The sequence below is a fragment of the Syngnathoides biaculeatus genome, chromosome 23 (assembly GCF_019802595.1).
Source record: "Syngnathoides biaculeatus isolate LvHL_M chromosome 23, ASM1980259v1, whole genome shotgun sequence".
NCBI classification, from domain to species: Eukaryota; Metazoa; Chordata; class Actinopteri; order Syngnathiformes; family Syngnathidae; genus Syngnathoides; species Syngnathoides biaculeatus.
In genome coordinates this window covers 3,164,579-3,179,694 of record NC_084662.1, presented here as the reverse complement: position 1 = coordinate 3,179,694, position 15,116 = coordinate 3,164,579, and the positions used below count along the sequence as shown (strand labels likewise).

General features: G+C 42.0%; 1 protein-coding gene across 5 annotated transcripts in view; it reads left to right on the top strand.

The window, feature by feature from the left end:
* The first annotated feature begins 218 nt into the window (after positions 1–218).
* Positions 219–15,116, top strand: part of lbr (lamin B receptor) — a 59,970-nt gene continuing 45,072 nt past the window's right edge. Inside the window, exons 1-3 of one of the 5 annotated variants that reach the window (XM_061811912.1) lie at positions 219–375; positions 2,592–2,781; positions 3,589–4,500. Coding sequence is in view for 1 of the 5 variants with exons in the window: in XM_061811909.1 (XP_061667893.1) it covers positions 1,996–2,004 (9 nt within the window). In the remaining 4 variants the exon portion in view is untranslated. Of the gene's footprint in view, positions 376–465; positions 809–878; positions 2,005–2,571; positions 2,782–3,588; positions 4,501–15,116 lie in introns of those variants that run through there. The other 4 variants (XM_061811911.1, XM_061811910.1, XM_061811913.1 and 1 more) reach the window with 4 other exon arrangements.

The window sequence follows — 15,116 nt, the reverse complement described above, 5'->3', positions numbered from 1 at the left end:
GAATGCATCAGAATATTTTATTGAATATTTTATATCCCACAACCTTTGTGAGAATCGGCGGAATACGAAAGTACGCGGCGCAGTTCGTCGGTTAATGTTTTCATGTCTGCAACCGCGCGTCCCTTCTCAGTTAAAACATGCCAACCAATGAGATCTTGCCAAACAGTTTGAAATGAGGCCTAGGTGGCCAATCAGACGCCTTGGCGCTTTCCCGCTCACCAGTGGTTTTTGACGCAAGGGCGGGAGATACACTAATACGTCACACGTAGTTAGCGGTTTTGCACTTTCGAAAGAAAGATTTAACATTGACTTGTTAGTGCCGATCTTATTTTTTTTAACTCGTCTTTGCCGTACTTGGATTTATTACAGCAAGCGGTAAGCGCAGCCGTCCTTGACACACAAAATGGAAATGCTTCCCGTTCGTCTCTGTCGGGACTTTATTAGCTTTAGCTCCAGCTATCTTTGCTTTGGGGTTGAGCGACTGGGACTTGGACTAGTTCCTGGAGCTATCACTTCGTCCGCTAGTTAAACTGAAGCTGTGACCAGATCCATGCATACCTTCATCTTCTCGACACTCATAATTCTATTGGATAAGGTTCATGGTGGTGTTCTGTTTTTGGTTATGGTTGCGTTGTTTATAACGTCACATCTCGAGTGCCGTCAACGTTCATTGACGAAGTTCAGGAATTAGACACGGACTTGTGAGCGAGTACAGCTACCCACTTAATATTTGTTTTGCTTCTGCGCCACGTTTTATTTGTCTCCCGAGGGGAATGGTTTATTTTTTCCCCCTCACGGCGATAAATAGGTGGGTTCTCGCCAATGCTCCTTTTTTTTTTTAACACTATTTGAATGCATGACGTATTCCCTCCTTTCTGTCAGCCGAGCGGGACGACTTTGGTTTAAAGCTAACGTTAAAGAAACATCAACCGTGCGCCGGAGCAAATAATTTATTTATACTTTGTGTGGATGTATACAACACACAAATACACATTTGGGGGTTTAAGGTTTAGTAAATGTCTTATTCCGTTACCTTTCCCTGAATTATGTCAGTACAACTAATTTAACGCAACTATTATCGAATGTATTAGTTAAGTCATCATGGAATTTACTTTAATGCTTTTATACACACAGTCGAAGCCAGAAGTTTACGTATACTGTAAAAACACTTCCGTTTTTTCCTCACTGTCTGAATTCCAATCAGAATAATCCTCTCCTGTTGTAGGTCATTTCGGATTACCAATATTATATTATTTTATTAAATGCCACAATAATGACAGAGAATTTCACATTTTCTTCAAGGTCTAAAGTTTCCATACATTTCTTTAGTATCAAGTAACGTTTTGTTTCAACTCCATAACTTGGGTCATACGTTTCGGGTAACCTTCCACAAGCTTCTGGCAGTACCCTGCAGGAATCCTAGCCCATTCCTGAAGAGAGAATTAGTGTAACGGAGTGGTTTGTCGGTTGCGTTGCTCGCACACACCTTTTCAGATCTAGCCACAAATTTGGCAGGATGCCTAAAATCATTTTCCATTTGGAAGACACATTTGCGCTGAGGTTTTAGCTTTCTGGCTGATGTCTTGAGATGTTGCCTTAATATCTTCATTTAATGTTCTTCTATTTAATAAAGAGCTCCAGTTTCTGCTGCAGCCTACATTCTTCACGGTGGAGATGATGTTCTAAGGTCTATAGAGCTCCTGTGTCATAAAATCACGTGACGTTTGTTTACCTTGACATATTGCTGGTCTCGCAAAGCATTATTCAATGCTTAGTCAGTGGGAGACGGCACGAAAATATGTTTTATAGCACGACACCCAGGGTCTTGTCCCATACCATTAGACATTTGGAAGGTGAAAATAAACGAAGGTACATGGAAAAATTTGATAAACTTGGCATAGAGGACCCGTATTTAATGCCGAAGTCAATGTTTTCGCCGCTAAGAAATTGGACTGTTAATTCGCTTCCGCTTGTCTTGGACAACTGGATATACGCATGGATCTGGTGAGTAAGTCGTCGAGATTTACACGGAAAAGTTTGAAAGCGTATAAAAGTCTGGATGCATACGAATACATTGTTGCTGCATCTGTTTTCAACAGGAATAAATCCCACATAGTGACGGTTTTGATGGCTTGTGAACGTGGAAGTGTGTTCGGCGACACGTTGATGTTTGCTGGAATCCATCGATCTTTTCTGCTAGTATTCAATCCAAATACCAATATTTAAAGAGATCGTAATGTGTAATTTCTAATGCAAATGATCTTATCTAGGTGAAAATATATGTTGAACTTTCCCATAAAATATGTATGTTGTTAGATGTTATTTCCCCCCAATTTTTTTTTTATTAAAGTCAACGAACTTTGACGTAGTTTCCACCACCTGAAAAACTACTCATTTCGGGGGCGGAGCCTCTGACGTCACTCAAAGTGGACCGGTGGTGCGACTTACATGAGCACGGAGACTCGCTGGTTTCGAGAATTCCTCATCGAATGAAAGCTAAAACGAATCCATAACAATGGTGAACATGTGTGTGATTCAGTTTTGTAGTAATTCAAATAATTCTGGTCACAGTGTGCATTATTTTCCCAAAGACCCAAGCCTCAGAAGATAGTGGGTAAACTTTGTGCAAACGAAGAGAGCAAATTTTTCCAAACCCGGTCAACACTGTCACATGCAGTAAACATTTCACCTGAACATGGACACGCTTCGACAAGCTTAGCGCCCTCCACACACAAAGGACCAAAACGGCAAAGAGCTTTTGTTAAAAGACAAGTTGTGGAGGTATGTTGATATTCTTTTATTTTTTGAAAACGTTGAACTGTTTTTTTACATGGTTGAATGATAGAAGCACACGTCGCACTTAGCGAAAAATATGCATCACCGCAGATACTTTGACCATTTGGAACTAGAAAAACAGGATAATGTGTACAAATGGCTGCACGGTGGAGCAGCTGGGAAAGGGTTGCTCTCACAGTACTGAGAACCCGCCGTGTTCAATCCCAGCCCTCCATGTGTGGAGTTTGCATGTTTTCTTTGTACCTTCGTGGGTTTCCTCCCACGTCCCAAAAACATTAATTGGAGACTAAATTGCACCTATATGTGATTTTGAATGTGGACGTTTGTCTCGATGTACCCTGTAATTGGTTGGTAACCAGTTGCGGGTGTACCCTGTCTTGCCCGTTGAAAGCTGGGATAGGCTCCAGCATTCTCGCGACCCTTGTGAGAATAAGTGGCTAAGAAAATGGATGATGGAATCAAACCTTTTATTAGTTTTTTTATTAATTAATTTTGTTGCAGATCTTTTTTTTTTTTTTAAATAAAATATTACATAACATTAAAACAAGCAGTATTACATACTAGTCACTCACAGGAGACCTGTTTGTAACTCAAGTTGCAAGTGCTTGGAGAAAACCCACAGAGGCATGGGGAGAACATGCAAACTCCACACAGACAGGGCCGGGATTGAACCCGGGTCCCTCAGAACTGTGAGGCCAACGCTTTACCAGCTTGGCCACTGTTTTATCAATGCATTTTTTTTTTAATTTTATAAAATTTGAACCTTATTTTTCTATTAATTCGATGTTGCAGGAAGCATCTTCTGCACATGAGGTTGACATCGAACCAGCAGATGCTGAATCTCCATCTTTGGTCCATTCAAAGTTGCCAGACTGAAGTGCCTATTCATGACGGAACACATATTTCCGACAGCAGAGAGAATACTGCAATATGTATTTCAACCTCAGGTGTTCTCAAAGCACTCTTCTTGAAGACCAAATTATTCTGTGTTAATGTTATGTAACATATTTATACAAAATATAAGCATACAGTTCTATAAAAATGCTACGATTCTTCCTCTGTGGGGTATGTTTACTTCATATACAAACATATACATCAACATTTACACAAAGAAAAACAAAATTAGTAATTAAGCCATTTAAATCCTGTGTACTCTTGGCCCTGTGAATCAGGTAAGGTGTCATGAATCTTTGACGGACAGCAGGATGGAAGTGGCACGCGGTTATTTCTGCCAAAAATTTCCCAACACCATCTCACAAGCTGTTTATAAGCAGTATGTCGCATTAACCTGATAATATGATCATTTTCCAGAATGGGACTTTTTGTTTGAACAAGCAATGATTGGACAAATGCTGGTTTTATAAGGGTGACACAGAGGAGCAGCTGTAAAGCGTTGGACTCACAATTATGAGGACTCTGGTTCAATCCCATCCCACCTGTGTGGGGTTCGCATGTTCTCCCCGTGGATGCATGCGTTTTCTTCGGGATGTACAGTTGGGATCTCCACTTCCTTCTTTTTGATGACAGCTGGGATAGGCTCCAGCACTCCTGTGACCCTTGTGAGGATAAGCAACAAAGAAAAAGGATGGATGAATGTAAATTGCTAAAAGATGGGCTGATTAGGAGAAATAGTTTTTTTAAAAAATAGCTCTTACTCGTGTTGTGGAAAATTCAGTCGCTGCTGCTGATACTGTTCCTGGAATTGTAAGTAGGCAACCTTCAGTACCCACGGGTTCAGGCTGACAATAAATCCTGGGTGGTCTGTCATGCACTGTAGTTTGTCTGGATAATCTGCCATTTTCTGGTGAATATGTTGACTCATGGCAACAAAAACTCTCCTCTGTTGTTTGCATAGGAATGCACCATTTACATGCACACCTGTGGATATAAACTTCTGTTCACATTCACAAACTTCTACATGCTCAAACACCCATATCAGTCCAGTAAACAGAACCATCCATCCCTTTTGCTTTTGTATTTTGGCATTTAGTGCCCAAACAAAATCACAAGACACTAGTTTACTATTTTTATTGAAAAAAAATTTGCAGATTTGCTCATGACATCTTGGAAAAATTGTGACTAAAATGGGGTTTGGACGGCTCTGGGTACTGTCTGGTTATGGCATCAGTTTAGCACGTAAAATTACATTGGTGGTGAAGCAAGTTAAGACCAGCTATTGCTCTCAAATTAACTTAACGCTATTTTAAACAGATTTCGTTCTTTGAAATCCTTATTTGTGAAAATATACCTACTTAGACTGTGGACTACGTCATCATCTTCTGTTTTGGTGCGATAATAAACGAGCCTTGCACATGCAAAAATAGTGACGCACATCGTACTGCTGATAGTTTGTCATACAAGCACAGGGAGATCCATCGCACTGGACAATGAGTGGCCGGTAAGTCGTGTCACTATTTGCTAAATAAACGACGTTTGCATATTTTTTAAAACAAGACCGAAAACTTTGTATATACATTGAGGATATCGAAGCCTTTAGTATTTATCAGTTTGACTAATTAAACCAAACAAGAACTTCACAAATGCTTACCAAGCATTGTTTCCAATATGAGCCATATGATGCTCCCTGCTTCGGACTGCTACTTCATGGCCAGGCCTTTCATCTCCATTCGAATGTGTGTGCTGTCTAACTGGCTCAAATTGATTACCTTTAACGCCTTTATGAAGCTTGTATTCTTCACCGTGTTTGTGGGACCCTTCAGAATAGTGTCCATCGCTCGAAATATCAGAAAATTCATCTGCGTCACATTGTACTCCAATGGTTGCCATGTTGTCACCTTCAGTGACACATTGCGTCTAGTCATCTAATTCCGCTGTGTTGTCGTATTTTTCCGGTGGATCAAGCAATGTGCAATCATTTGTTGCCGATAATCAAAAAACAAAATAGTTTCCTTCATAACGTATTTCAGATTCGAATTCTGAATGAAAAAAACTGTATCATGTTACCAAAAACGTGCATTGGGTGCTGACATACACTTTAAATAAATGAACGCTGGTTTTACACAAACTCTCATTCATTAACTATGATTGGTGGGGGGGACGAAATCGTCTCCACGAAACGTACATGGAAGTGATTGTGGCCGCACTTAACCTCCGTAAACCTCTGACAGTTTTTTTTTTTTTTTAAATAGACATTGTTCTCAAATGAGCCAATTTGGCATTATAAATACTTTTTGGTCATTTGCGATTGGGAAGAATAATTCTTACCTGAAATGAAGCGATCGCGACACAGGGGTGTGTGTATTTTGGTATGGCAACATCTATCATATTTAATTGCCGAAATCCATCAATCTTTTATGGTCTTTTCAGCTGGTACTCCATAGAATGATCTCTTTGAATATCCGTCTCATCTGTTATGACAGCCAATACGACAACAGGTCTCGGGTATTGTAAATATTCTCCTCTGGTTAAATGTCTCCCACAATGTATTTTGGTGATTGCATATGGTTCGCAGAGCCCTCATAACGACACACTGTACATGTGATTGCTGTCGTGCAGAGGTTTGTCCTAGCGGGGTTGCCGTAGTCTGGTGTGGGAGGCAACGCAAATGACGCAGAGACAGTTTGGCCTAGTGGGTTTGCCGTAGTTTATGGGTGGTAGACATTGCCCACAGGTCCAGAAGGGTCTAATGCCGATCATATCGGAACAACTAATAATGGAAACGCTTTTGACAAAGGTCGCGCAAAGAAAAAAAATGAGTTCCGAAGTTTTCAACAAGAATGGACAGCCTTTGTTTCAGAGGGATGGTTCTACTGTGTGTTTAAAGGGCTCCTGTCATGAAATGGAAGATTTTTAGTATGTTATGAATGAAAAAACGTCAGGCAATATGGAGCCATACGTTTTTTCACCACAAAATATGATTTTGACATACACAGCTTTTTGTATCTCCCGCCATTAAAATACTCTCGGGGGATTTGTTTTTGAGAAGAAGCAGGAAGTGACGTAAAGGACAGCGGCGCCCCCAAGTGGACTAGTTTGTTTCCATTAGTTCTACTTCCGGGAAGTTGTCTCGTTGTTCCTTCGTGTTAGCCAAAATGCCGGCTTATTGCATTGCTGGACATTGCTTGAATACTCGGGAGTATGGATTTAGCCTTCACAAGTTTGCAAGAGACCTGGTTCGTTGTAAATAATGGATTGCACAGGTGCTGAGTACGAGAGCTTCGTGGGTTCCAAATAACAGGTAGGTGTGTATACAGCTACTAGAAATAGTAGTTTGAGGCGGACCACGTAATCGGTCTCTCATAACGTAACAAAAGATCCGTGGATAAAATATGTCGATGTGCGCGTCGGACTGCATCGGGCTGCTGCTGCGCTGACTGCAGCGTATCTGAAGAACCCAGCCGAGAATGCCTCATTCAGCCAAGTGCAAACAGTCATGCGCCCCAGCTCGACGGTGTTCATCAAGTACTGCAGTGGCTTTGAACCTCCCCCTAAAAGCAGCACGGTATGACTCCATTATACTGTATGCCACCACAGCTCCAAAAATCAGCCACACCGGCTGAGGCGCCGCGTTCGCCAGTCACGGTTTCTGCGAAGGCTGCGCGTCGGGCTTTGCGGACGGAGGCAGCTCTGAAGAACCCAGCTGAGAATGCCTCATTCAGCCCCGGCTCGACTGTGTTGCTCAGTACTGCGGCGTCTGTGAACAACCCCCTAAAGCAGCACTGCTCGGCTCCATCATAAGCCACACCAGCCGGCTGCGATGAGCCGCGATGGCTCATCCCCGCCGTGGAAGTGGATCGGACGGGGAAGCGGTTTGGCTGTGATCGCATATCTGAATATGGCTCGACACAAAAGTGTAATATTGCCCCTGAGGCTTGAAACAATAGTGTAACATTGCCCCGGTAACTTCACTCGGTTGTGTGGTGTTCTCCTTTTCGAAAGGAGCTTCCGTATCAGAAAGGGCGCGTTTGCCTCCCGTAGTTGGGGTGGACCGCGTGTTTTCACTGGCGAATGTCCGGGTGACGTCACGGACAGAGGACGCAGCCAATATGGCGTCCACTTGGATATCGTAGAATGACACTTCTGCAACTTTGCGCATGGATGACGCGCTCTCCGCTCACATTTATTTTCTCGTATAGACATTGAAGTGAATAATGTTATGTATTTTTCATTACAATATCTATTTTAGAATGTTTATAGGGATGACACTTGTGCTTTAAATTCACAGATGGAGGGAGTATGCCAACGTATTTGTACTCGTTGCCAATAAACATTTTGCCAACTTTGCATAAAGAAAAGATAATTAAACGAATAAAAGACAAGCGTTGGTCGGCAAGAACCATTCACCATCGTACCAGCAGGAAGGCAAATCAAACTGAATTACTTTCACAATTAAGGGATGGAAGTCTCAATGCTTTTGTTAAACTTAATCTGACATGTATGAACTCCAAAGCCATCAGCAAAACAATGCAGCACTAGCTGTCACATTAATGGTAATAAGCACTTCTGTCATCTTTGGTGAGCAACAGCGTAACAATGTTATTTAAAATAATCCAGAGACCTATTGTAGTCTAAAAGTGTTGGTCTTGCATAAATGGGAAAATACACATGTACTTGGTTTTTAAAGTACTGTAAGCCCCTTTTGAAATTACATTTTAAAATATTTGGCCTGTATGGCTCTTTCAGTCAAAGTTTCCTGACCCCTGGTTGACAAGCTGCCCCTTTTTTCCCTCCGCATACAGTATAATGTTGGTCATCATGGCGAAACAGCTCCACTTTAGTTTCATCAGACCACAAGACATATCTCCAGAAGTTAAGATCTTTGTCTTGGTGTCTTTATGTAAACTGTAATCTGTCTTTTTTTTTTTAAATGTTTCTTTAGAAGTCATTGTTTCATTCTCTGTGAGGGGCCTTTCACTCAGCCCATGTTGGTGCAGGTCTCCTTTCACTGTGGATAATGAAACTTTACCAGCTTCATCCAGCATCTTCACAAAATCTTTAGCTTTTGTTCTGGGGTTAATTCGCAGATTTTGAACCAAAACACATTCACCTCTGGGACGCAGAACCCATCTTTTTACTGAGCGGTGTAATGGCTGGACAGTTCCATGATGTTTTGTACTTGCGTATAATTGTTTGAAGAGATGAATTTGGCAGCTTCAAGCATCTAGAAATTGCATCCAAGGATAAGCCACAATTCTTTTTCTTATTTCCTGGCCGATTTCTTTTGATTCAACCATGATTTCAAACAAAGAAACAGTATTAGATGTGTGGCCTTAAATACATCCCCAGGTGTGTCGTCAAATAACTCGTATGTTGTCAGTTAACCTATCACGAGCTTCCAACGCTATGGCCTCATCATCTGGGCTTACCTACATTCTTTAAAGACAGTACTTTTTGTGTGTGTAAACTTTTGACTGAGAAGACAATGTATAAAGTAGTAGTAGTAGATGAAGTAGTTTTGGTGAACCTGACTGACCTGAAACAAAAGAGATTTAGTCTAATTTGATTTCAGACAGTGAGAGACAATAATGAAATGTGTTTTGCAGTTTATGTAAACTTCTGGTTTCAACTACATACGCGCTTGTGTGTATGTGCATGTGTAAAATCACAGAGAAAGCTGCAGCTTATAAAAGGTCACTAAAAGAGTGAAGTTAACATGTTTGTAATTAGATTTGTGGTGGGACATTTGATTCACATGCTGCATTTTGAAAGGCCATACCAGGTTCTGTTCAAGATTTACTTCCGTAGTGAATTTACCTCAACATAAATTTTTATAATACTTTGTTAAAAAGTGAGCCATGAACCAAGAACATTGTATTGAAATTTTGTTGCAAATCATAGTTTTCCCCCAAGTTCTCTTAATTTAGATTTGGGGTCATTTTTAACTTCAGCAGAACCCTTTATGTGAAACGGAATCAGTTTTTGTTTCAAAACCCTCCCCATTGTAAATAGTGGAACTACAGTAATGCCTTGATGGTCACAAGGGTTACGTTCCATTCCACCCGTACAATACACAAAATCGGAAAAGTCATGGCTAAGTATTTTATTATTTTTATATATGTTTAAGCTTCACATACATATACTGTAATAACATACAGTGGATGAAAGTATAAATATTTTTGTCCACTTGGAATCATCGTCCTCACATTCTGTACTGAAACATCGGTGTAACTGAATTTATAGCTGCCTTGAAAAGCCTGCCGTTTTTTGTGACGTGTAAGTGAGCGAATGAGGATGGGGAGTTGGAGGACTGCTTACTGGCTTTAGTCTTCTTTTCCTTTCAGATTGTCCACAACTTGTCATCTTTTTCCATCAAAGCCCATCTCCTGGATCTTCAACTGCCCTCATGTCTCCCCTCACAATATCCATAACCTTCTCTTTGGTCTTCCTCTCGCTCATTTGCCTGGCAGCTTCATCCTCAGAACCCTCTACCAATATGCTCACGCTATCGCCTCTGGACATGTCCAAACCATCGAAGTCCGCTCTCTCAAACTTTGTCTCCAAAACATCCAACTTTGGCTGTCTCTCTAATAATTTCGAATCCTATCCAACCTGCTCACTTCTAGTGAGAACCTCAATATCTTAATTTCTGTCACCAGTTCTGCTTCCCATTGTCACTTCAGTGCACAGTTTTATAAACTTTGCCCTTCATCCTAGCAGAGACTCTTCTGTCACATAACACACCAGACACCTTCCGCCAGCTGTTCCAACCTGCTTGGACCCGTTTCTCCACTTCATTACAACACTCACCATTGCTCTGGATTGTTGACCCTAAATATTTGAAGTCGTCCACCCTCGCTATCTCTTCTTCCTGGAGCTACACTCTTTCCCCCCTCCACCTCTTTCATTCATGCACATATATTCTGTTTTACTTCGGCTAATCTTCATTCCTCTCCTTTCCATTGCATGCCCCCATCTTTCTAATTGTTCTTCCACCTGATCCCTGCTTTCACTGCATATCACAGTGTCATCTGCAAACGTCATGGTCCAAGGGGATTCCATTCTAAACTCATCTGTCAGCCTATCCATTACCACAGCAAGCAGGAAGGGGCTCAGAGCTAATCCCTGATGCAGTACCACCTCCACCTTAAAGTGTCCCACTTCTTTGCTACTCTCGTTCCTTGTATGACTTCCTGTAATTTGGGGTTCCACCACAAAGTCTCCTCCCCTTTTCTACCAGAAGACACACAAAGTATTCTACTGCCTATCTCTCTGATCACCTTGGGTGTAGTAGTCCAGTCTTCCGGGAGCTCCTCCTTTCCGAGAGCCTGTCTCACCTCTTTCCGAAAGGCCACACAACATTCTTTCTCAGCTTCCACCACATGCTGCTCTGCTCTACCTTTGTCTTCTTAAAGGAATACTTTGCCAAACAATAAAGGCTTAATCTGATAGGTCATATGTACTGTACTGTGAAAATTAGAGGTTAATCAGATATAATTTAATGGTGTTTTGAGAAGATTTTTATCGGCAAATAGGAATTTTCATGGGCGCCGCCATTTTGGCTAGTCACATGACTTAAAAAGAGGAAGTGACTTATTCCGCGCCAGTCACTCACATTTGAAAAATGTACGGCTGTTGTCAGTTATGCTCGCAGATAAAGGTGTGATTAGGGATGGAATCTCAAGACCTTAAAATTAAACTTACTGGATTAATATAACATAACTGTAAATTGAAAATATAATAAACAAATACATAACTAAAATATAAAAAAATCTGAAAGTCAGAAATTATCATTTCCAATTTCAACTGATATTAGTAGAACATGATATAAAACGGTATTTAAACTTTTTTTTATCAATAAATTCTTGATCTGACAAACTATATGAAGAAAAGTTAAATGCACTGGCATGTCAAGGAATAAACATGAATGCTCAACATAATTGGCGTTAGTGGCACCAAGCTAGTGATACATTGGAACAAACATTCCTGTTGGCAATCGTGATGTATTGTTGGGGGGGGGTGGGAGCACGCATCATGGGACCGCCGTAAATAGGAGGCCGGCTTGCTAGAATGCGCCTTTATGTGCGTACGTTCGACGTATTGGCCACACCTGAATCAAGCGACGAGGTGGATAATAGTCTAACGTCTTTTTTTTGTGGGGAGGAGGGCGCACGCCGTCACACTGCCTTGCGATCGGCGCAATGAGCACCCCTGGTGTAACTAAATTTCCTTTGACATGGCTCATTATGTTGATGACTTTCGACGTAAATGCTCTCGCAGTACGTGAAGCAGCTCTGAACATGCGCTTCTGGCCTAACTTCGGTACATGCTCAGTACAGTTAACTTGCATTTCCCGTTTCCGAGTGAATACTGGTTGTTTTGGAGCAGGCTTGTTTCGTTAACAATAACAAAATAAACACGTAAATTAATGTCAAGACTACACAAAATAAGTGACATCTTTTAATATCTTTTTTTTTCTGCTGGTAACAAATTTTACGCTCGGGATTTTTTTGTGCTCAACTGTGAAAATTTGTGAGCATGGAGGCGCGGTCGCGCCCCTCAAATGCGAGTGACTGCCGTGCGAAAACAAAGGAATACACAATCACGGACAGAGCTGATTTCTCGGATTTATCCTCATCTGCTGAAGAAATAGCAGCATCGATTGATCTGGAAGACGGAGGAATACGTCCATACAGATTTGACCCTGTGCCTGTAAAAAATGGTGAATATTTGGATGGATTCCGACGGGAATGACAGTCTGACTAGCTAACTAACCACAGACGCAGAACGGTCAAATGGCAGTTGTGTGGAACAATAATTTTGGAAACTTTTGCAAAGGTTGCTCGAAGGGAAAAAAAAATAAGTAAATATGAGTACCACTAAAGTTTTCAACAAGAATGGACCACCTTTGTGGAGTGGGAGGGTTCTGCTGTGTGATTAAATTCACAGATGGGGAGGATGCCAAAGCATTCGTACTCGACGTTACCAAGCAACATTTTGCCAACTTCGCATAAAGACAAGATAAGCAAACGGATAAAAGAAATGCCTTTGTCGGCAAGAACTGTTCACCATCGTACCATCGTGATGCCATATTTTTTCAAAGAAAAACATCTCACAACCGAGTTGAAGTGTCCGGGGCAATATTACCCAATTGTTTCGAGCCATATTTGCTGACATGCGGCTCACGGCCAAACCACCTCCCCGCCCTATCCACGTCCGCGCGACGGTGATAAAGGCCCACTCCCGCAGCGGACAAGGCATTATGCCCCCCCCCACCCCAACTATTGTTTTTTTTTTTTTTAGTAGCTGTATACACACCTACCTGTCATTTGGAACCCACGAAGCTCTAGTCCTTTGCACCAGTGCAATTCATTTTTCACGACGAACTGGGTCTCTTGCAAACTTATGAAGGGTAAATCCATCCTCCTGAGTGTTCAAGAAATGTCTAAAAATGCAACGAGCCAGCATTTTGGCTAACACGAAGTAACAACGAGCTACCTTCCCGGAGGTAAAACTAATAGAAACAAACGAGTCCAGTTGAGGGTGATCCAGCCATGTACGTCACTTCCTGCTTCTTCTCGAAAACAAATCCCTCGAGAGGATTTTCATGGCGGGAGTTACAGAATTCTGTATACGTCAAAATCATGTTTTGTGGTGATAAAACACATGGGTCCATGTCAGCTGCCATTTTTTTTTCATTAATAACATCCTAAAATTCATGCATTTAATGACAGTGGCACTTTCAATGTTTATTTTATTTACTGGGCAGAATATGTCACCGAGCCTTCCTCGGATTATTTACAAAAGTTTACAACGCTTGGGGGCTGAGTCGACATGACCTATCGGATTAAGACTTTTCATTGTTCAGTGTACTATTCCTTTAATCTTCCTACCCACCACCATCCTATGCTGTTGGGCTATATGCTCCCCTACGACTACCTTAGTCAGTAACCTTCAGATTACATCCTCTGCACAAAATGTAATCCACCTGTGTGCTTCTACCTCTGCTCTTGTAGGTCACTCTGTGTTCCTGCCTTTTCTGGACAAAAATGCTCACTGCTGCCATTTCCATCCTTTTTACAAAGTCGACTACTGTCTGTCCCTTAATTTCACACAATCTTCCACAAACTGCTGCTCAGCCTACTTCTACTTCCTCATCTACCTGACACTGCCCTCCTCCGCTCGTAAAGGGGTGCACTCCTAATTACGAACAGAACACGCACCTGCAACTTTATATTTGCGAGCCACTTCCTGTCAATATGCAGACTCGTCGCCATATTTAATGCCGATGACCATGGTGTCATCTGCCAACTTCAGGAGTTTGACAGTCGGACACCACGAGGTGCAGTCGTTAGTGTAGAGCAAGAAGGGCAGAGGTGAGAGGACACAACCTTGGAGTGCTCCGGTGCTGATGGTGTGTGTGTGGTGTGTGTGTGGTGTGTGTGTGTGTGTTGTGTGTGTGTGTGTGAGAGAGTGTGTGAGTGTGTGAGTGTGGTGGTGTCCCCCAGCCTCATATGTTGTGTCCTGCCTGTCAGGAAGTTGTAGATGCACCGGGAGATGGCAGGCCAGATGCCGAGTTGGAGGAGAGGAGTTCAGGGATGATGCTGTTGAACTAAATATTTGAATTAAATATGGGTCCTTTATGCCAAGTGTCGGACAAAACTGGGCGTTGTGCTATAAGACATTTTTTTTGTTTCGTCTCAACGGACTTAGCATTGAACAATGCTTTGTTTGACCAGCAATATGGCCAATCACGTGATTTCAGTGACGTAGGTGCACGAGCTCTATACACGCAGGTGGAACTTGACGTGTTGGAGAGCGACGTGGCACTGACGATGTACAATAATCCCATTATATGGACCGTGGAGATTTGTTTGATGCTTTTCTGAGGAGTTCGTTTCGATGTGGAGAATATACAGCAGGGTTGGCCGGACATTTGTACCCTAAGATCTACTTTTCAAGCAGCCACCCTCTCGCGATCGACCGGCAGTGGTAGTGTGTTTGAGTGTGTGTGGGGGAGGGGTGCACGCGGGCATTGCCGTAAATAGGACATGTCAAACTATCACGCCGGGAAGTGTTGTGTGCCAATAAAGCGAGTGTAACACAGAGTTGATCCTCTGTGTTATTACTACTGCAATTGAGCAAACAAAACAAAAATAATGTACAATGTTCAAGCGTATGAGCCAGAATATATATATATAGGTGGAAGATGACGAGGTGGAGAGGGAGCGTTACGTTGACAGAGGGGCATAATGTGGACCTTGATGTTACAGACAGGCTTGTTTCGAAAGACTGGTGTTCGTGTTCTCTTTGTGACCTAATGCGAACTATAGTGGAATGCCAGTGTTGTCGTGAGTTTGAAAAGGTCGAACAAAAAAATTGAGCGTACCGCAATGAACTTGGATTACGATCAACTTGTCTGC